The sequence below is a fragment of the Hypomesus transpacificus genome, chromosome 14 (genome assembly GCF_021917145.1).
Source record: "Hypomesus transpacificus isolate Combined female chromosome 14, fHypTra1, whole genome shotgun sequence".
Classification (NCBI taxonomy): domain Eukaryota; kingdom Metazoa; phylum Chordata; class Actinopteri; order Osmeriformes; family Osmeridae; genus Hypomesus; species Hypomesus transpacificus.
This window is the reverse complement of record NC_061073.1, coordinates 957523-981363: the sequence shown is the minus strand read 5'-3', so window position 1 is coordinate 981363 and position 23841 is coordinate 957523. Positions and strand designations below refer to the sequence as shown.

The following is a 23841-nucleotide window of genomic DNA, read 5'->3' as shown; positions in this document are numbered from 1 at the left end:
TACTAATTCAGAAGAAAGTGTTCAGAACAGCTTGTCCTATCAACTCAGGGAGAAAAGGTAGACAGAGAAAGGGGGGGGGGGGGGTGGCAGGAAGATGAGGCCAAATCAAACCAAAGCATTGCACATGGAGCTCCACAGGATTTTACAAATAGATGAGTCATTTTCTTTTTTTAATAACAATCACGTGTCCTCTACAGTAATAAAAAAAAACATATCCCATCTCTTACCTGCACACCTCCAAGATCCATAACCAAGCCCTAAGCCCTGAGCAACATGGTACTGGTTATAATTCTGCTTCCTGATAGGCTGAGACCTACATCACTCACTAGGCTAGGATCGATAGGCTAGGATTTGCTTTAAGGACACACATTCGCTCTCAGAAGATATACATGGAGAAATGAAATGTTAAACCGAGAGCAACATCAGGCCCCCTTCCATTTGGATGTGTCAGCCAATTGATACGCATCTTTGACACACCTCGACCTGTCTCTCTGACACCTGTCTCTCTGACACCTGTCTCTCTGACACATCCAGGCCTGTGCCTTAGGGGGTGGGGGTGGGGCGCACAGTCTTCAGAAAGCTAGTGATCCAACCCCTTTTAATGTACTTTTCAAAAATAATTAAGTTACCAAATAAAAACAACAGCTGATTCCAGCGACATGTACATGCAAACAATGACAACAAAGTAAAACTAACAAACAGGCAACAAATTCTTGATTAAAGTGATACAAAATTGAAAGAGTTGAAAAAAATAACCAATAATTAAAAGATTTGAACCACTGAAAACATACTTAATAATGACAAGTTAGATTACAGTGCACTTTGTGTGAAAAGAATTAAACCATTGTACTGATAATGACCTCACGCTCACATCCTGAGGACAACCCATCCCCCCCATGACCACACACACACACACACACACACACACACACACACACACACACACACACACACACGCACACAAACAGGAAAGCCCAGAAAAAAACTGAGGGAGGAGTAGAGAAGAGGGAGATAGACTTAAAGAAAGAGGAGAAAATAGACTTGTATATACATTACACAGGGTCCTAGACCAGGTCCACAGTGCCACTAACCATCCTGGCACAAGGAAACATAGCATAGATACCACTACCCCTCCCTCAGGATGAGTCCCAGCCAACCCCAGCCCTCCGTCAGGATGAGTCTTAGCCAACCCCAGCCCTCCCTCAGGATGAGTCCCAGCCAACCCCAGCCCTCCCTCAGGATGAGTCCCAGCCAACCCCAGCCCTCCCTCAGGATGAGTCCCAGCCAACCCCAGCCCTCCCTCAGGATGAGTCCTAGCCAACCCCAGCCCTCCCTCAGGATGAGTCCCAGCCAACCCCAGCCCTGACTCAGGATGAGTCCTAGCCAACCCCAGCCCTCCCTCAGGATGAGTCCCAGCCAACCCCAGCCCTCCCTCAGGATGAGTCCCAGCCAACCCCAGCCCTCCCTCAGGATGAGTCCCAGCGAACCCCAGCCCTCCCTCAGGATGAGTCCTAGCCAACCCCAGCCCTCCCTCAGGATGAGTCCTAGCCAACCCCAGCCCAGCCCTCTGGGTCCGTCTCGACCAAACAGAACGTGGGATCATTCAGGACAAAACGCAACAGAAAGAAAAGACAAAGTCAAAAGAAAAAAAAGCTTTAAAAGGGCCGTCAACGAAACAGTATGTCTGTGTTCCTAAGTGTGTGTGTGACTGAGTGTGTGTGTGTGTGTGTGAGCGAGACAACGAATCAATGGGAACCCCCCCCCCCCCCCCCCCCCCCAGAAGCAGGGCAGATGTCTTATCTCACACCCTGACGCTGAGAAAGCACATCCCTATGTCACAGCTCTACCCCAACACTCCTCCACTGTTCCATCCATGTAAACATGTTAATAGAGGGAGTAGTCTTGATTTGGAAGCAGACCTGGTGTCATCCACCATTGCCCCCCCCCCCTCGACCCCCCCCAGGCCAGGGCCCCCCCCCAGCAGAACATGAGGTCCATCACATAGACCTTCACAGTCTCCATCTCTCATGAGCTGGAGCCCATGAAGCTCCTACTGAAGTAAGACCCAACCAAACACAGGAGTTCCACAAACCCACCATTTGGTGGGGCCAATGTTACCTCTGGAACCCCACGTGTTAAGTTCATCCCCCCAACCAGCTGGTGGAGCCCTCAGGGGAACAGGTTCATACGATGAACCTTCAAGTCCAAGTCTGGGGGGGGGCTCTCGCATTCCCATGGACACCCGGCTTTGATGTCTTATGTAGAAGGAGCTCTGATTGGATGGCCTGGTCACCAGACCCTCTGCATCACCAATGTGTATCCATGGTTACAGTGTCCCATCACTGGGGCAAAGTATGGTGTACCCATTAGAATGTTAAGGTGGGGTTGTTGCTGTGGCAACTGTCTAGAAGGGGCAGTTTCTTCAGAAGGTAGTGGAAGAGTTATAAATAGAGGGTAGTCCCAGACTATCCACTGTACTGCACACACAGTCTGTTAAATATGAGTGTTATTATGTACACTGAAAACAGAAAAGTCAAATGGTTTTGTTTTTCTAAATCACTGGTGGTTTCTGATCAGAGCAGAGCTCCTGTACTGTCCTCTTTTCAAAACATCATCAGAGAATACACACACACACACACATTTATGTATATATATATACGTATATATCTTCTATATAAACACACAGTATATGAAAGCAGAGATGTCTGGAAAAATATGTTCATTCAAGTTGATTAAAAAGTTGATTATTTTGAGAGTGAGCACGTCGTATGAGGAACAGGCACAGTCTGGCAACCTCTCTCTAAACCTGAGGTCGCATCCGTCACCAATGAAGGACTTAACTGACCAGGGTCTGAACCAGGAGACAACCCAAAAACCTACCACGAGCTTTGAACATGTCGTCTAGAGTGCTGCGCTTGGACCAACTACAGGCAATATCAAAAGAGAACTGGAATGTGACACATGGTTTATCCAGCCTTCACCAGAACAGGGTACCACAGCTCTTAGTCGATGGACAAAGAGAGGGAGAGAGAGAGAGAGAGAGAGAGAGAGAGAGAGAGGGGGGGGGGGGGGGGAGCAGAGGGAGACAGTGTTTCATGCTATTTAGGCGAGAGAGGAGGGGGCAGATTGATCCTCTCGATTTGTTCTGTCAGCTAAGAGGCATGGACAGAAACTGCTACCACTTATGAGAGAAGAAGAGAGAGGAGGAGTGAGAAAGGCAGGAGGCAGACAGACAGACAGACAGACACAGACAGGAGGGTCTTTATGTCACAGGAGAGTGGATCCTGGCACCTGATGATGTCACTATAAAGGTCCTTGTGTTACGGGGGGCCGGTAAGAGATCCTTTGTTGAAATGATTATGATGTCACTCGAAAGATGATTCTAGCAGGACATGATGTCACTAGAGAGGACGTGATGTCACCGGGCGGTCCTGGCGTTTCTTCGGGGGAAAGGCCCCTCAGAAGCTGAGTGGTTAAGGATGTCAGAGTCACGTGTTCTGATGATATGAGGCGATCCTCACATTTCTGATGACGTCATAGTTCCCGTGGTGCTGGTGCCCTCGTGGACGGGATCACCAAGCCTCCGTGTAGCGGACATCCACCTCCTTCAGGTTGGGCAGTTTAGCCTGCGGGAGAGGAAAAGGGGACGGAAACAGGAGGAGAGAAGGGGGGAATTGAGACAAGAGTGGGGACACGCAAGGAAGGTAAAGAGAGAAAGGACAAGCAACAGGAGCAGTGCATGTGTTGAACAGAGGGTGTGGTTGACTGTGTGTCACGGATGATGTGAAGCGGGGCCTGGTGTGTGTGTGTGTGTGTGTGAGTGCCGCCTCCACTAGCAAGGTAGAGATGATGGTAACATGGGCCTGGTGTATGTGTGTGTGTGTGTGTGTGGGTGTCTTCCTACCTTCAGGTCTTCATAGGTGTCGGCCGTCAGCTTGGTGCTGTTCATGTTCAGACTACACAGGCTCTTCATGGCTGACGACACAGAACACAGGGTGAGCATGTGTGTGTGGGGGGAGCACTCTGTCACAGCCGCGTGTGTGTGTGTGGGGGGGTGAGCACTCTGTCACAGCCGTGTGTGTGTGTGTGCATCTGTGTGCAGATATTGATGTGTTTGTGTGTCTGTATGCAAATGCTGTGTGTGTGCGTGTCTAGATTTGTCTGTGCATGTGTGTGCAAATGTTGAGGCACGTGTGTGTGTGTGTGGGTGTGTGTGTGTGTTGTGGGATTCATCTTACAGCTCAGGGCCAGCAGGCCTGCGTCAGTCACAGGAGTCTCACACAGATTCAACACCTGTAGACAGGCCAGGTGTTCTGACAGCAACCGCAGTCCAGCGTCTCCAAACTAGCACACACACACGGACATAAACAGTAGGTGTCAAACAACACACCTGTTGCATGTGAGAGCATGTCTGTACGGGCCTGTGTGTGTGTGTGTGTGTGCGGGTGTGTGTGTGTGTGTGTGTGTGTGCGGGTGGACTGACCTGTGTAGACCAGAGGTTGAGCTGTTTGAGAGAGGGGAGCTTGATGAGTTGCTCAGCACAGGCACTGGTGACGTTGGTGAAGGCCAGACTCAGGTTCTCCAGGTTCCCAAAGGAACCGGAGCTAAGCAGCCTGGCCAGGTCAGCGTCCTGGGGGGGTTTGTAGGGGAGGGGGGGGGGGGGAGGGGTGGGTGGCAGAGTTACAACCTGTACTGCATCCATTTCTGTTGTACTAGGCTTTGATGGGAGCGCGACGGGTTAAAGAGCAGAACCTCACCGTGGATTTGGAGGGCAGAGTGAGACGGGTAGGACCTCCTTTTCTTTGCTAAGAGAGAGACAGACAGGAAGAGGAACAGAGAGAAAGAGAGAGAGACAGACAAACAGACAGACAGGAAGAGCAACAGAGAGAGAGAGAGACAGAGAGAGAGGCAGAGGAACAGAGAGAGCGAGACAGGCAGAGGAACAGAGAGAGCGAGACAGGCAGAGGAACAGAGAGAGCGAGACAGGCAGAGGAACAGAGAGAGCGAGACAGGCAGAGGAACAGAGAGAGTGAGACAAAGAGAGACGTAGACAGAAAGATGGGCGTGAGAGCAATTCCTGCAGTTCCTCATCAGAACAGCAGGTGGCGTCAGGCAGCGTGCCAGTGGGCCATTTGTCAAATTCACTCCGATTTCCGCTTGTGTGCCAGATGTGAGCCTGTGTTGTGGGCCCAGTGTGTGTTCAGAGTGCGCTGCGGCGTTAGCGGGTGTGTGAGTGTGACTTACCAGCTCTTTGAGCTCCCTCTGCCGATCGCAAAGCTGCTCGTACATGCGCAGGCCCACCAGGGTGCTCTCCAGCGTGGAGATGATCTGGAGCTGGGTGTCCTTGTTGTCAATGATGTTATACTCCAGCATCAGACACAGGATCTACAACAAACACACACACACATGCCAATGTTTGGGGTGACCTCTGCTGTCACCAAATTGGCGCATCCTTAAATTGTGTGTAGGGAACAGGCCCGAGCACACACACACACACCTCCACCATGGTCTGGTTGCCACGGAGAGCCAGGAGCATACAGGGACCTAGCTTGTTCTCGGCCAGGGAGAGAAGGAACTTCTTCGTCTTGTAACAGGACCCCATTAAGATGTGGACCTGTCCGAGAGCAAGGACGTCAACAACGTTTTGTTATTTGCAGATAGAAAATGTGGGGAGAATGACCAATGGGAATGAGAAAGGGGAGGAGAGGTGGACAGAGGGAGGGGATGAAGGAGACAGACTGGGGTGTACCTACCATACTGGCAAACAGTTCCCCGTCATCATCACAGGCCACACCCCCTGGACTGTACAACTGGAACCAGCCATCCTTCCCAGAACGCACACTGAGCAGACAGGAGTGGACCTGAAACGCACACACACACACATACACACATATGTACACACGCACACAACAAGCACACACACAAGAGCTTGTTAATCATTAAACCTCATCGAAATAACTGTGAAATACTGTACATCACAACACCCCCAAGTGCACACACACACACACACACATCCCTACCTCCTGTCTCGGATCCTCTGCAAACCGGTGAATGACATATTTGAGCTCCCTGTTGAGATAGACAGACATTAGTACTGAAACCAGTGTCTTGACTGAGTGACTAGAGTTGCAGAAGGAAGGACATTAGAATTTTCTATGCAAAATGTTGTTTATAAAAGTGTTATTTATTTCAATTTCATTCATTTTACATTAGATAAAAGATTAAAATAGAGGTTTCCTACAGAGTTTATTCTAACAGTAAAAAGGTAATTTTAGGGTGGAAAATAACGTAATGTTTCAACAGAAATTCCCCATTAATTTCCATGAAGTCCCTAAACCTCAGGACATTTCCAGAACTGTGGAACACTATGAGTGATTAGATAACGGGTCCACGAGGGCTACTTACTTTGTAAACTTAGAATGAGCAAGGCCCCTAGGGGGAGGAGAGGGAAAGAGAGGTGGTTAGTGTCAATGAGAACACTCTTTTTCTCCGGCAACACACAGCATCTACGTGTGGGCGAGCGTACGTGTGTGTGTGTGTGTGTGTGTGTGTGTGTGTGTGTGTCATTAGCCGTGGGACCAGCATGTAGGGAGTGTTGTTCTTCTTAATGACTCGTCTGTGTTCAGACGACGTGTGCAGGTGAGCCTCCAGGTGAGCTCTCGACAAGACAACAGGTGCTCTCCACAGACAGCGGCTAATGAGGGGCTGACGCCGCAGCCAATTACGACGCTGCCCCCAGAGCCCCCCTATCTTCCCGCTAAGGCCCCTGGGTAGAGGACCCACGTCAAACCCCCGCCCCTCAAGGTCTTCTCCCAGGTCTCAGTGTGTCTAGGCTGTGTGTGTGTGTGTGTGTGTGTGTGCGCACGCATGTGTGTGTGTACTCACTCTTTGGGGAAGGGAATGGGCTGCAGAAGGCTGGCTAGAGCTGGTCTCCAGTCATCATAGTCAGACCTGGGACACACACACATACACACAAGGTTGAAGACAAACACAGGCAGACAGGGGGGACGGAAGGAGGATGTCAGCTCTGGTTCATGGTACCACACACACCCACACACACACACCCACACACACACACACACACACACACACACACACACACACACCCACACCCCCACACACACACCCACACACACCCACACACACCCACACACCCACACACACCCACACACACCCACACACACACACCCACACACACCCACACACACCCACACACCCACACACACCCACACACACCCACAAACCCACACACACCCACACACACCCACACACACCCACACACACACACCCAAAGGAGGCGGCTGACACTTACAGCATCTTGAGGATGAGGGCGAAGCAGCCGAGGATGCGGTCGGCCTGGGCGGGCAGCTGGATGGAGAGGGTGCTGAGGGCGGGGCTCACCAGGAGGCAGTCGATCAGGTTGGGCTCGCTGTTGCCCCCCGCTGGGGACTTCCTGCGCACGTTGGCCTGGTTGTTGCTGCGCTCCAGCTCCACCAGGATCTCGCTGGAGTTGACGATGGAGGGCGGGGGGGAGAGGGGCAGCGTGGGGGCGGGGGAGACGGGGCCGGGCGGAGGAGGGGCGGGGGAGAGGGGGAGGAGGGCGGGGGGCGGGGGGGCGGGCGGGGGGTCGGGGCGCAGGAGGCGGAGGGGCAGGGGGGGCTTGCGGTCGTTCTGCTGCTGGCAGCCGTTCCTGATCTCCTTCAGGCTGGGGGAGTTGTCTCGGCTGGGGGGCCGGGGCGACGACGAGAGGAGCATCAGACGGGAGAAAGAGGGATTGTGTACAAATGCAGGTTGGAGTATCGCTGTGTGTGTGTGTGCGTGACACTCACCTGTTGATGTAGTCCTCGTAGCAGGAGTAGATGGCTGCCAGACACACTGCTACCAGGTTGGGCAGGACGCGCGGGTGAGGGCATTGCCCCGTCGGACCGTGCATGCTGCGGCGCACACACACACATTTGAGATGCTTATTTGAACCCTCAGGTGACACACAATGACAGGAATGACAGCTGCTGCACTCCAGGTCAACACAGACAGAGACACAGAGAGACACAAGGAGAGAGACACAAGGAGAGAGGCCGAGACAGAGAGACACAGAGAGACACAAGGAGAGAGGCCGAGACAGAGAGACACAGAGAGACACAAGGAGAGGGGCAGAGACAGAGAGACACAGAGACACACAAGGAGAGAGGCAGAGACAGAGAGACACAAGGAGAGAGACACAAGGAGAGAGGCCGAGACAGAGAGACACAGAGAGACACAAGGAGAGGGGCAGAGACAGAGAGACACAGAGACACACAAGGACAGGGGCAGAGACAGAGAGACACAGAGAGACACAAGGAGAGGGGCAGAGACAGAGAGACACAGAGAGACACAAGGAGAGGGGCAGAGACAGAGAGACACAGAGAGACGCAAGGAGAGGGGCAGAGACAGAGAGACACAGAGACACACAAGGAGAGAGGCAGAGACAGAGAGACACAGTGACACACAAGGAGAGGGGCAGAGACAGAGAGACACAGAGAGACACAAGGAGAGGGGCAGAGACACAGAGACACAGAGACACACAAGGAGAGGGGCAGGGACAGAGAGACACAGAGAGACACAAGGAGAGAGGCAGAGACACAGAGACACAGAGAGACACAAGGAGAGGGGCAGAGACAGAGAGACACAGAGAGACACAAGGAGAGAGGCAGAGACAGAGAGACACAGAGACACACAAGGAGAGGGGCAGAGACAGAGAGACACAGAGACACACAAGGAGAGGGGCAGACACAGAGAGACACAGAGAGACACAAGGAGAGAGGCAGAGACAGAGACACACAGAGAGACACAAGGAGAGAGGCAGAGACAGAGACACACAAGGAGAGAGGCAGAGACAGAGAGACACAAGGAGAGAGGCAGAGACACAGAGACACAGAGAGACACAAGGAGAGAGGCAGAGACAGAGAGACACAGAGACACACAAGGAGAGGGGCAGAGACAGAGAGACACAGAGAGACACAAGGAGAGAGGCAGAGACAGAGAGACACAGAGAGACACAAGGAGAGAGGCAGAGACAAAGACACACAAGGAGAGAGGCAGAGACAGAGAGACACAAGGAGAGAGGCAGAGACAGAGAGACACAAGGAGAGAGGCAGAGACAGAGAGACACGAGGAGAGAGGCAGAGACAGAGAGACACAGAGAGACACAAGGAGAGAGGCAGAGACAGAGAGACACAGAGAGACACAAGGAGAGAGGCAGAGACAGAGACACACAAGGAGAAAGGCAGAGACAGAGACACACAAGGAGAGAGGCAGAGACAGAGAGACATAAGGAGAGAAGCAAAGACAGAGAGAAAGATATGCAGAAAGGGAGACAGAGAAAAAAAGAGACACAAAGAGAGAGTTACACCAAGAAAGAGATACACAGAGAGAGAGAGACACACACAGAAAAAAACAGGGCAGAACAAGATACCTGTGAATAAACGTCTTCACCACCTCCATGCCGGCGTTGAGTTCATTCAGAGCCAAGATGTACTCTTGGGTGAAGAGCCGCAGTCTGGGGCACTTCCCAAAGTCCTGTGTGTGTGTGTGTGTGTGGGTGGGGGGAAGGGGGGGGGACAACATGAGTTTAGACTGTCAGACTCTGGAGTGACTCTACACATCAGAAGTTTGGCCGGGCCCCACCTACCATGTTGTGTTTGAGGATTCTCTGCACCACAGGCGTGAACACCTCGATCACCACCATGGAGCGAGGTCTCTCGCGACAGTGCTGCAGACACACACACGGTACAACACAACACACTCATGGAGGGTCTGTGGAGTGTGTGCCAAGTGGGCACAGGGAACGTGTGGCGTGTGTATGGTGCGTGCTGTGGCGGTTGTGAGGGAGTGCTTTGTGTGTGGAGTCTAAGTCGTGTGTGTGTGTGGACCGTGGTAGTGTGTGCGTGAAGGGTGTGGTGGCTATGTGGAACGCAGTGCAGTGAGTGTGTGGAGCGCGTTCCTCTCACCTTGCAGAAAAACTCACACAGGTCGGGAGGTGGGTGGTTGTTCTCTAACAGAGGAGCGATGGCCTGCCCACACACACGCACACACACAGACACCACACACACACATATAATCAATACAACTGTTTTCCACATCTTATCTGGTTGCATGTCCCATAGCTCTAGGCTAGGGGGAAAGCCAGTGCATGTGTGTGTTGGTTATGAGCCCCCGCACGGCCCCACACTCAGCAGACTCACCACTATGATGTTCTCATGGTCCTGAGGGCTGAGGTTGGTGTTCTGGGAGGAAGGGGGAGAGAACAATGAGTCTTTTGCCACAGGGACAAACAACAAAGGTGAGTGTGTGTGTGCCTGTCACCTACGTCCAGGGACGGGCACAGGTACGGGCTATTGTTGCCCGGGCAACAGCCCATTTGCCCTGATTGGCTGATCTGCCCCTCTGGAAAATGAGCCTAAATAAACGTTTATTTTTTGTTGTTGTTTTTTGTGGCTGCATCAATACGATAAGCCCATCATTAGTCAAGTTGAATCAAATGAAATTGCGATATCATCCAGTTCTGTGTTTATTTATTTTGACACCATAACGTCAGCGTGGCCCTCGGCCCACAGTCACATGACATTGTCACATGACATTCTCACATGACATTGTTTGTTTTCTCATGCTGGTGCACTGCAAGTGAAGGAGAGGGTAAACCCTTCCACTTTCACATGACTTTTTGAAGTAAGGGAGATAATGTTGATCGCTTTTTTGAGCTTGGATGAGAAAGAAAGTGACTGCGGCGGGGGGGGGGGGGTCATGTTAGAGCAATTGCCCCTACAAATGTCTGTGCAGGTCCCTGTCCCATCAGTAGGGTAAGGATGATGTGAAGTGGGGCCTGGTGTGTGTGTGTGTGTGAGAGAGGGTGAGTGTGAGAGGGTGTGTGTGTGTGTGTCACCTCTGCCAGCAGGGTAGAGATGATGTGGAGCGGGGCCTGGTGTATGGACTCGTCCTGCAGAGGGGAGGTCAAGGCCAGGTCCACCAGGGAACGGATCTCTTTCAGAACCACCTCCCAGCGACTCGGGTTGTTCAGAACCTTCCGGTACTTATAGATCTTTTTCTAGATGGGATGAAATAGACGCCAATTCAAACACACACTTCTGTGCAGGAATCGACTTTCTGCCTCGCATATCTAAGAAGACACAGTGCAGTCAGTGAAGACTTTGGTAACTCTGTCCTTACATTTACATGTCCGTCTGTCCCCCCCTCCACACACACACACACTTTAACCTTACCTTCCACTGGAGGGAATGAAACCACTGGTCCCTCAGGTAGCTGTTGGCAGCCTGTAGATACACACAATTTAGAACACTTACCACACAGACCATCATCATCATCATCATCATCATCATCAGGAGTTTGTAGGAGAGTTGAAATATCCAAGCCCTTCAGTCAGTAGATTTCAGGCCTTCTACATATGGATATCAGGTTTGTCTACAAAGAGACCATCGGTGTATGTGTGTACAGAGTGGCTTCAGGTGTGTCTGTGTGTGTGTGTGTGTGTGCGCTACCTGCAGCAGTACGGTCCCACCAGGGAAGCTGAGCTGGACGCAGTACTTGGGGGCGTTCTCCCAGGACAGCAGCTGCAGGTCCTCGATGGTGCTGTAGGACAGGGCCGCCTCCATGTAGCCAGTGGGCTGAGGAAACACACACACACACACAGTCAGTAGAGACAGAGATTCCAGCAGACCAGCAGACCAGCAGACCAAGGGGCATCATCAGGAAGGCCAGGATCAGTCATAGACACCCCAGCATGTTGAGCTGTGTTTACATGAATGTCCCACACTGAAGTGGACCAGCATGGACCCAGCTATTTAACCCCCCCTCTTCACACACACACACATGCGCGGTGACGGGTCGTTGGGACATACAGTGCCCTCCAAAAGTATTGGAACAGTGAGGCCAATTCCTTTATTTTTGCTGTAGACTGAAAACATTTGGGCTTGACATCAAACGATGAATGTGAAACCAGAGATCAACGTTTCAGCTTTTATTTCCAGGTATTTACATCAGGATCTGATGCACAAATTAGAAAATATCACCTTTTTGTTCGAACCCAGCCATTTGTCACGTGAGCAAAAGTATTGGAACATATGACTGACAGGTGTGTTTTGTTGCCCAGGTGTGTCCTATTACATACATTATTCAATCAATAAATACCACTGAATGTCTACACTCAGGTTCAGATTGGGTAAGATAGGTTTTGTCTATGCAGACTGTATTCAGAGGTGAAAACAACATGAAAACCGTAGCGCTGTCTTTGGGTGAAAAACAAGCAATTGTGAGTCTTAGAGAAGATGGAAAATCAATCAGAGCCATTGCAGAAACATTGGCCATAGCCAGTACAACCATTTGGAATGTCCTGAAGAAGAAGAAAACTACTGGTGTACTAAGTAACAGACGTCGAACAGGTAGACCAAGGAAAACATCAGCAGTTGATGACAGAAACATTGTGAGAGCTGTAAAGAAAGACCCTAAAACAACTGTTAGTGAGATCAGCAACAACCTCCAGATGGCAGGAGTGAAGGTATCACTATCTACTGTTCGCAGAAGACTTCATGAACAAAAGTACAAGGGCTACACCAGAAGATGCAAACCACTCATTAGCAAGAAGAATAGGAAGGCCAGGCTGGAATTTGCCAAAAAGTACAGAGATGAACCTCAAAAATTCTGGGACAAAGTTTTATGGACTGATGAGACAAAGATTAACTTTTACCAAAGTGATGGAAAGGCTAAAGTTTGGAGAAAGAAAGGAACTGCTCATGATCCCAAACACACAAGCTCATCTGTGAAACACGGTGGAGGTAATGTCATGGCTTGGGCTTGCATGGCTTCTTCTAGGACGGGCTCATTAATCTTCATTGAGGATGTAACACATGATGGCAGCAGCAAAATGAACTCGGAAGTCTACAGAAACATTTTGTCTGCCAATTTAAGGAAAGATGCAACCAAACTGATTGGCAGAGCCTTCATCATGCAGCAAGATAACGACCCAAAACACACTGCCAAAACAACAAAGGAGTTCATCAGGGGCAAGAAATGGAAGGTATTAGACTGGCCAAGTCAATCTCCAGACTTAAACCCTATAGAGCATGCATTTTACCTGCTTAAGAGGAGACTGAAGGGAGGAACCCCACAAAACAAACAACAACTGAAAGAGGCTGCAGTGAAAGCCTGGGAAAGCATCAAAAAGGAAGAATGCAAAAGTTTGGTGACGTCAATGGGTCACAGACTTGCTGCAGTTATTGAAAGCAAAGGATTTGCAACTAAATATTAAGTCTTATTCACTTAAATATGTTTTAAGTATATCTGTTCCAATACTTTTGCTCACATGACAAATGGGTGGATTCAAACAAAATGTGATATTTTCTTAGTTGTGCATCAGATCCTGATGTAAATACCTGGAAATAAAAGCTGAAACGTTGATCTCTGGTCTCACGTTCATTATTTGATGTCAAGCCCAAATGTTTTCAGTCTACAGCAAAAATAAAGGAATTCGCCTCACTGTTCCAATACTTTTGGAGGGCACTGTATACACACTGAGGATCTTAATCATTCCGTCAGAACTTAAAGAGATAAAATGAAGGAGGGAAAGAACAAGAAGGTAAGCAAGACAACAAGAAAGGTAAGAATGAAAGAGAGAGAATGAGAGAGAGAGAGAATGGTGGCGACTGTGAGAATGGGGGGAAAAACGAGAGGGAGATGTTTGTCAGCCAATGACTGACTTGTGCTTCTGGTCACATGATATCAAATGTCAACAGGTTGTTCCGCGTCTCAGCCTTGCTACAATAGAGGACCACGGCAGCTCCGCTGTTACTGGATCCCTCCCGCCGTGCGCTGATAAAGCGGCTGTTCCGTGAGCTTGGCCCCGCCTCCCTCCGCTGTGTCTCTCAGGAGGACGGATGATGCCAGGTCTCTGCAGTGACGCCGACACGAGCCACAACTCTTCCTCTTCTCTCACTCCGTCCTCCCTGAGCGCTACGGCCGCGTTTGCTTTTCCAAAATGTTATCAGCCTCGCTCTCTTTGTGTCTCTCTCCCTCGGCCGGTCTCTTTCTCTCTCCTCCTGGTTTTCCATGCCTCTTTCCCCCTTGGTTTGTCTCGCTGTTCTTCCTCTTCCTCTCTCTCTCTCTCTCTCTCTCTCTCTCTCTCTCTCTCTCTCTCTCCCTCCGTCGGCTGGTCTGTCTCTTTCTCCGCACGGGGATAGAACAAACAGGCCGTTCCTCTCTGCATCACCCTCCCCCTTCTACAGAACAAACAGGCTATTCCTTTATTTACATCTCCCTCCCCAGCTGATAGGGGCCTGGCCAGGCTGTTCCCCCCACAGCGACATCCTCCCTCCTCTCTCCCTCCTCCCACCCAGACACTCACCACACAAGCGGAGGCCATTATTGTGAAATCACAAAGACTTCCATTACAAGTCATATCCATACCAAATATTGATTCAGGGAGAGATTTCTCGGACAAATGCGAACCAACGTTCATTTCACTGTGTTGTCAGTTTTATTTTGGTTCAGAAGAACGCACAAATGCACGGCGCATGCATGCATGCACACAAATAACAAGGTGAGACACACACACACACACAGAATGATATTGACAACAGAACGGGGAGATAAACAACCATGTAAGGTCAAGACTGTTGAGGGATTCAAGATGGAGACTGAAGTTGCACACGGCCAGGACAATAAAAACCTCAGCAGGTTACCATGGAAACAACCTCCCGCACAACAGCTCGCTGTGGTAACCTGCCTATCTCTCTCTCCTTTCTCTCGCCCTTTTTTTTCCTCCCTTTCTCTATCCCTCTTGCTCCCTCTCTCCCTCCCTCTCTCCATCTGAAACACAGTTCAAAGGACTCTCGACGTATCCCTCTCACGTTCTCTGTGCCTCTCACTCCCTATCTCTCCATCTCCAACTTGATCTGTCTCCATCTGGCTTCTTCTGGGTCTTTCCGTGTCTCACGCTCATCATTCATTCTGTTTTTCTTCCTTCAGCGTTCAGGAGGAGGGGAGCGAGCTACGGCTGCACTCTCTCCTCTCCACACCTCCACGTTTCCATAGAAACAATGAGATGGAACAGAGAGAGGTGTTTTTTCTTTGCTCTTGTTGTTTTCGGTGGGAGAGGCAGACGAAAAAGACAGAGAGATGACAGCTTGACAGCATGGCTTCAGAAATCCCACAACATTACCGGCTATTAATTGCTTGATAATTAGCCACAAAAGCTCATGTCCGTAACCCATCTTATCACATGGTACACTAAGGACCTCCGAGACTAATATTATTGGTGGATGATACTATTTGTTACTATTTGTTACTGTCCAGCTTCAGTTTACCTATCCAGACAACATCCCGCTTAGCCTCCGTGGTTCATCCACGACGGCCGTGTTCATATTTCCCCCAGATCTCCCACAGAAAACACACACACAACCTAAACACATTTAATACACATTCAATATCACAATTAGTTATGGAACAGTAAATAATATAATGTTCTGAACCTTTCAGTTCACAAAAACGAATAAAGAACAAGAAATCAAGTTTTACTGTTGCAGCTTTACAGCACAGCAATCCATGACAAATGACAACCAAACAGACTGTTGTTAACAGTCAGCTAGTTCCCTGCATGATAACCAGGCTTGCTTCCTCCTCTGAGAACAAGGAGGAACAGCGTGGGTTGGAAACCTAACAAGCCCTTCAGGAAGACCAATCAGCAAGTCCGAGTCAGAGCAAAGACCAACAATAACAACATCAACAATCATCTGGCCTAAAGGGATGATAGCATATTGTTCACTGCACAGGTCGTCACAGACTACAGTATCCATTCTACCAAGTTTCAGGGTAGGGTACTGGTCATGGTTAGGGGTTTCAACTTTTAGGAAAACCCAATGTGTCAGTCCTCCTATAGGAGTTGTGCTTTGAGTAGGCCCTTATGTGAAGGCTTGACCCAAGTCAATAAGCCATGTCAAACCATTAGGGGTGGGAATCTTTTGGTCGCGATTCGAAGCGATTCTTTAGGTCACGTTTCAATTAAAAATCGATTCACGATTTTTTCGATTCACGATTTGTTATCAAATTTCGATTCAATACATGCTTACATTTGATTCCAGTTTGCTGTTTAGTGTTACTTGTTTCTTTTTGACTGTAATAGGCAGTTAAGTGTTGAAGAAAAAAAATCCCACTGCATCAAAACCTTGAAATGTTTTGTTTTTCTTGCAGTTTAGTAAACTAATTATTGTAAAAAAAAAAAAGTGAATTGATATGAATCGCTAGAAGACTGAATCGCGATTCAAATGCCAATCGATTTTTACCCCCACCCCTACAAACCATGCAAAGAAAACCAGTAGAAGCCAGCCAGCATTAGGACCTAGCCTACCGCTACCGTCTAGCTTACCCAGGCCAGCACTTCAGCTTGACTCCCTGGGCCTAGCCTAGCATCACAGAATAGCTTGCATAGCCCAATCCCAAAGTGGAGCTTACACTGGGTCCTTCTCTCCATCCTTTCCTTTTTTTCTCGCAACCCCCGGAGTTTCCAATTTTTATGGGGGGGGTCAGATGGCTGAGCGGTTAGGGAGTCAGGCTATTAATCAGGAGGTTGCTGTTTCGATTACCGGCCGTGCCAAATAACGTTGCGTCCTTGGGCAAGGCACTTCACCCTACTTGCCTCGGGGAGAATGTCCCTGTACTTACTGTAAGTCGCTCTGGATAAGAGCGTCTGCTAAACAACTAAATGTAAATGTAAAAGCGCCTGTGTCATGTTATTGTTGGCACCTGTTTTACATAGAGAGCAGCCTATAGCCCTGTCCCAGCTCACCTACAGTGGCTCATTCAAATGGACCACAATCACAAGACACTCCCACAGTGCTGTCATATTTGTAAGACCAGTCACAGATCCATCTCTGATCAAGTCCAAAGTGCAGCAGTGTTTTATGGTTACTGCAAATCCCATTAGAGCAGTCAGGTGGTTGTGAGCCTAACCCTAGCACAGCCCTCACACCCTGCAGCCTGGCCAGCTACATCCAGCCCTCACAGCCTGCGGCCTGGCCAGCTACATCCAGCCCTCACAGCCTGCAGCCTGGCCAGCTACATCCAGCCCTCACAGCCTGCAGCCTGGCCAGCTACATCCAGCCTTCACAGCCTGCAGCCTGGGCAGCTACATCCAGCCCTCACACCCTGCAGCCTGGGCAGCTACATCCAGCCCTAACAGCCTGCAGCCTGGCCAGCTACATCCAGCCCTCACAGCCTGCGGCCTGGCCAGCTACATCCAGCCCTCACAGCCTGCAGCCTGGCCAGCTACCTCCAGCCCTCACACCCTGCAGAATGGCAGGGCCAGCACAAAGCCTTCCACCCAAACACAAGCGAACAAAATTACTTGTTGTTCTGTAGCCTGATAGAGAAGGCCAAGTGGAGGAAAAGAGTCTTGTCTCTGGCTGAGGTTATATAAGACTCAAACAAGAGAGAGAGGGAACTAGCCTGAATTCCAGACAATATTTCCAATCTTGCCTTAATGGGAGCATTGTTCCAAAAACAGGAGGAGGATCCTCTTTTAAAATATGAACATGAATCTGGAGGTCTGCCAAGAGACACTGGGGCTTTGTGTGTGTGTGCGCGCGTGTGTGTGTTTGTGCGTGTGTGTGTGAACGTGTATGGGTGTTTTGTGTCTGTGCATGTGTAAAGTTGTTTTTGTGTGTGTGTGTGTGTGTGTAAGGCTGTTGTTGTGTGTGTGTGTGTGTGTGTGTGTGAATGGGTATGGTTTAGTGGATGTATGTGTACGCATCATGATCGCTGCTTAGTGAATTGATCATATGCAATGCCATCAGAGCAGTGTAGCCATGACGATAGTGAGGGGCTTTCCCGTCAAAATGTTTGTTTGGAAATTGTTATTATTTGGACACAGATATGTGCTGTCTGCTCTTGCGAGAAATATATGGTGCCAGTGACCAGCAAGACTCAAACTTTACCTATGGGGACCACTTGGTTGAGAAAAAAAAACATGCCACATGTCTAGGAGCTTTGAAGTGGGCTAACTACCTTTAGCCCCTGTCTAGCACACCTACATTTCATTTGAGTATGTTGCTGACTGGCAGGCATCTCTCTTTGAAGAGGTGTCTTGTTAGACAAACACAGAGTCACCGAGGGTTGTGTGTGCTATAGCACTACCAGGTTGTGTAGTAGAGTGGATGTATGTGAAAAAAGACACTGCCACATGGACAAGCTGCAATCTGATCAACATCAGAGCTCGTTGTGACAACAATGTAGTTGTCAACAATGTAGACACCAGATAACTTCAACAGATACCAAATAACTTCGATCCCTGTCCTGTTTCTAAGGAAGGCGTAACACAGGAAGTAGTTGAGATGGGCCTGTGTTACGCAAATGATGATGTAGGTCAGCTTAGAAGCTTTACAGCGCACTGGGTCTGACTCAGCTCATATCACCAAGATCTAGACCCGTCTAGCTCATCTTTCTACAATGAGGCAACACTGCACACACACACACACACACACACACGAACTGGATCTTTGTTGCCTAAGTGTACAAGCTCATACCTGGTTTTCAGGATATGCCCCATGGAAACTTAAATGTGTGTGACAGCACAAACTAACATAAATAAAGACTGTATAGTTACACAACTTTTACATTACGTATAAGTCAACATTCTTTCTTTACATTTCTGAATTTTCCTCCAGGCTTGAGCCTGTGACTCTGACACACTCCTGTCACCTCAACACTTCTGCTGTAATCACAGAGACTACTACTGTGACCGAGCACAGAGACTACTGCTGTGACCGAGCACAGAGACTACTACTGTGACCGAGCACAGACACTACTGCTGTGACTGAGCACAGAGACTACTGCTGTGACCGAGCACAGAGACTACTGCTGTGACCGAGCACAGAGACTACTGCAGTGAGAGAACCCCTTCCTGAGACCATTAGCTACAGTCAACTATGTTTCCATTAATCCTGCTCTGTTGCGCTCTGGGTGGCACCTGACAGACACAGACATGGCAAGCTGATCACAGGGACAAGTATTACCAGTATTGTAGTGGTGGAGCCAGTTGAGTTCAAGGTATTAGCATTAAAACAGATGGTCATAAACAAAGTGTTGCTTTGTTTGATTCAGTAGAGTGCTTTATAAGTAGCAGCTGGACACCATTTGACAACTGGTTATTACCAACCAGGTTGAATTCTTTGAAGTTAAAAGCAGTCAGGAAGGTAAATCTGCAGCTATGATGTGTGGGCTAATGACTGTGGGATCTTTTTTACTGTAACAGTCGGTCCTCTGAACTTTACAATTGGATTGCATACAAGATGTTGATCAACAACCTGTTAACTACCTTCTAACAACCCTCTTGAGAGACAAAGAGAAAGGGGTGGGGGTAGAGAGAAAAGGAATGATAAAGGAGACATAGAAAGTAGAAAGAGACAAAGAAAGAGCGGGTGAAGTGACATTTTTAAAAAAGATAAGAGAAAACGAGAGAGAGAGAGAGAGAGAGAGAGAAAGTGAGAGAGAGAGAGAGAGAGAGAGAGAGAGAGAGAGAGAGAGAGAGAGAGAGAGAGGAATACATCTGAACACTATTAAACCATATAAGTCAATAAGAAACATCAGGTCGGTGTAACACATGGTGTTCTTGACCTCTAACCTCTGGGCTGTGAAGGCACACAGACACCCAGCCCTCCTCCACGGTGCCACCTGTTGTAGCTGTGTGCTCCTAAAGCCCTGGGCGCTGGCCCAGCTGTGCCGCGGCACACAGGGCTGGAAGTGAACCACACAGAGACATGGACTGGCATGTGTGTTTACACTGTAATACAGTCGCTTCAGAAGAGGCCTCCCTCCTTCTGGTGGTTAAATGTGTCCCTGTCTACATTCTACTGGTTGTGTTCATAGTAAGAAGAGATCCATGCTGTTCAACCAGGGACTGGAGAGACGACATAGTCTGCCGCAAAGTCATTTATGACATGATGCCCTGTGATAAGAACCTAATCTGTTTCAACTGTTTATTGCGATATAACAGTGTATTGCTCTAAATGGGTAACCCTTTTTCCTATCATGAGCAGCACATAGCTCGAAAATATAATGTCCCCTTTGTCCTCCTGTGCAAGAGGAAGGTTAGAACTGAGGAACCTGCATTGTGGTAGGAACCACTGTTATTATGCATACTGATATTAAAGCCCAACAATCATATATTTGTATTATTATGATTGTTGTTTTTGCTATAAAACCATTCGAATAAATGTATATTTATTATGTCATCATCTTGTGTAACTGTTGCAGAACCGAGTCTCATTTGTTTGTAATTTGGCTACTTGTCTATGCTCTCTAGAATAATACAAAACCACTTGAGACCATAATATACCATTCCATAGGTCTACAACGTAAACTAGTCAGTAGCCAACAGGCAGCTCCGGGGAGTCCATCAGCAGCCGTAGTTGAACAGCTACTACATTTACAGTTACATATGCTAGAGCAACAAGAGAAAATGTCTTCCTCGTCGGCTCGGCTTTGCTTGTCCTGAGAACATGATACAGGCTACAGTATGTTGGTGCTAAGGAAACAATGCTCAAAGAGACGCAAGTAACCGGAGCTACACGTCGCCTTCCGTGTTGGGTTGTATGTGGCATATTCCTTCTACTGACATTTATTTTAACCGTTGAAACCGGCCAGTATTTCAGATGAATAAAAAGACTGGTTTACAGTGTAGCAAACGCGAGGCCCCAGGACATCCGTTGAAGACATGTGTAGGTGTAGGAGCGGTCGTGGAGGCAGGAAATCAAGCAACAATGTTACGATTATATTATCAGATGAGCAAATGGATGTAACACAGTGAACCGATAGACTGCTACATTTCCCCTCTTGCGTCAGTAGTCAGGACTAATCTGTGAAAACGACTGTCGCTGATGTCGAGAACATTTAATTACATTTAAACAGAGTAGGGCCTACAGAATAGCCTCTTTCTGTCTGTTAAACAGCCTTGCAGTATATCACTCACCGTCGCAGAAGCGAGACTGCTGTCTGTCAGAGTGAGGTGGTGCGGCTCCCATCTCCGTAAGAATTTCGAGGTTAGGATTTTGCTGAGGAAGGTCCGAGGGTGTTTGACCACACACACCTGGATGTCACCCTCTTGCAACAGTTTATATCGCATCCCGCTGCTGCAGTGGAGAAGGGTTCTCTTGCACGGCCCGGCTCCTAGCTTGTTGTTATTATTCCCCTCCGGCGCTGTCGGCCCAGACATCTCCTCGAGCAAAGGCTTGCTCTCCTCGGACTGATAGAACTGGTTGTTGTGTAGCTCATTGCCCCCGCCGCTGCTGTTGAAATCCATATCGAATAATAAGGGGAAAAAAACAACTAGGGATAGAAATAGGTCTATTGACTAGTAGAATTGCACATAAAAAAGGGTTGGATCGAGCTGGGAAACGAGCTACCGCGATACGACCTCAGTTGTTGAAATATGAGTGTTGCGGGTGAAATATAAACAAGGCGAAAAGACCGACAAACACGCCATTAAATAGTCTTGAGTGGGAGAATATGACGACAGAAAATTGAAATAACAATTGCATTCAAGGCAAATGATCCACCATTTTCCGTACAATGCCCCATGAATTGTCTACACTGTCCGCGTTGCGCTCCTCCAGCGAGCTATTCAATATGTTATAGCCAGGGCCATGATATCCATTCTGCCAGCACCCGTCCAAATCGCGTAATCCACAAATTGAACGCATAAAATACACACTCTCTGCATAGAAAACGACTAAACCCAAAACCTTTGTCCGTTTTTCTCCGTGTTTTTGCTCAATAAAGGTTCATTGGCACGGTTCCTTTTTTCTGCCTTTTCCTCTATCTTCGTGAGAGAACCGAGCACATCTATAGAACCACTTGGATTGGTCACTTTTCGTTCATGTGATACCAAAGTGACGTCAATGGGGAGGCAAGCGGATGCGCGGTGCGTCTTTTCTCTTGACTGTCTGCCTACTGGAGCGATGAGGGCCGGAGAGGTGATTAGGTTCCCTCAATGTAAAATTAACATAAAGAACTCACAGCGCGAACGATCAACTCAATTGTTGTTGCCTCTTGTTACGTTCGATGAAAGACCTGCTAGATACACGAGTCAATCAAACATGCCAACTAAAAGCCGCGCTGAGCAAGGATTCGAAAATGGACGAAATAGCGAGCCTGTTTGCAACAGATAGGCAGCAACATACAGTAACAATGACTGGAAAGGAAATGAAGACCAGGTGGAGTTCTCCATATACGCTAAGGGGAAAGTTACACTGGCCAAAAACGTCATTCGATTGGACAGTCGATAGGCTATTAGTTTGAAACATTCAATACTATTTTATCTGGAATGGCGCTGTTTTTTATTAATTTGCGCTTATTGGAAACGAGGTCAATGTAACCAATACTATTTATTATTACATAAACCCTTCTCAGGTTTTGAGATAGGCCTACACCAGACAGGGTACAGATGATACTACCACACTAAGCACTATTCTGTACGTCTTTATCTGCTTAATTTTGTCCACTTAAGCTCCAAACTTTATTGCACTGACAATAATATTCAATGTGTGGTCAAGAATGCGCAAGTTTGGCCCCACTTAACAAAGATGTCTCCCGCCCCACTTGCAAACGTGATAGTATGACGTTGGGTCAGAGAATGAGTAATGGATACTGTCACGACAGGTTTGTCTAAAGCAGTATTTCTCAACCCTGGTCCTGGGGACCCACTGCCCTGCACGTTGTAGACAAAGTGTTGAGAAACACGGTTTCGGTTTGTTATGACAGAGCGAACGATGTTGAGTATTGCGGTTTTCAGAGTATTATCAGTGATTCAGGATCATTAGCCTACTTTACACTAACACAGGACGAAGTGACGCAGAGACAGGTTGTATGTCTATTCATAGCGGAGCATCATACTCATGTTTGCAGCACAGTAGGAGTTTTGCTATCTTGAATGCACCCCACACACCCAGGTATAGATGTTGGGGGAGGGAGCATGAGATCATAGCCTCCAGGTCTTCCTTGTCTCCTGGGTGTGCAACAGTGTCAATAACAAGTTCTTCAAAAACCACAGTCTTCCGACTCTCCCAGTGGAAGTAAGCACATTCTCAGAAGTGTTTTTTCCATGCCGCCCACACCGCTTGTTGCACAACCTTGCCACAACATTACACACACTTACAACAATTGTCGGAGATTATTAGCGGAGATTGTCGGAGATGATACCAAAACAGCCATCACTGGACTAATCAGTTTGGCCACCAGAGAACTTTTTAAAGACTTAGTCCACTGTATGGGTCAGGGCAGCCAGGGTCATGAGAGAAACGAAAGGTTGGCTACAGGTTTGATGGTTCACTTCAAACTACTGAGTCTTTGGTAGTAGACATAGATTTAGATGATTTTTTTTTGTGGGGGGCTAAGATTCGTTAAGAAGCTCTTAACGCTAAGAGCTTCTTAAGAGCGTTCTAAGAGCGTTCTACGGCGTTCTTAAAACGCTCCTAAGAAGTTCTTGGCCTTAAGAGCTTCTTAACGAATCTGGGAAACCCGGCCAATGTCTGTCCGGGCCATCCCCTTAAAGAGGCTAGTTTGAGGTGACAACCTCTGGATATTGTTTCAGAATACCCAAACCTCAAGTGTCAGAAATCTGAAAACCCACCTTATCTCACAGTATTAGGTTTACTGAATACAAAAAGTAACTGATCTGGTTTTATAATGAGATATTACTTGTGGAGTGAATGCTGGCACATGTTAATTAAACTGTTTACAAATCAAATTCCCCTTACAGGACAATAAAAACTTGAACCAGCTCCTGCTGACCAGCTGGCCCCCCCA

At 48.4% G+C, this 23841-nt stretch overlaps 1 protein-coding gene across 1 annotated transcript; it reads right to left on the bottom strand.

Moving 5' to 3' along the window:
* Nucleotides 1–1764: 1764 nt before the first annotated feature.
* On the bottom strand, nt 1765–22180 carry LOC124477204 (c-Maf inducing protein). The gene is made up of 21 exons (XM_047034855.1): nt 21008–22180; nt 11532–11657; nt 11256–11306; nt 10919–11080; nt 10221–10262; nt 9987–10049; nt 9668–9748; nt 9452–9555; nt 7830–7934; nt 7313–7723; nt 6886–6951; nt 6406–6432; nt 6021–6069; nt 5754–5861; nt 5498–5614; nt 5245–5385; nt 4758–4805; nt 4484–4630; nt 4239–4344; nt 3905–3975; nt 1765–3626 (listed from the first exon to the last, which is right to left on the bottom strand). Exons 1-21 carry the CDS (start codon nt 21335–21337, stop codon nt 3573–3575), a joined length of 2409 nt encoding a protein of 802 aa, XP_046890811.1. The 5' UTR covers nt 21338–22180; the 3' UTR covers nt 1765–3572.
* Between the last annotated feature and the right edge of the window lie 1661 nt (nt 22181–23841).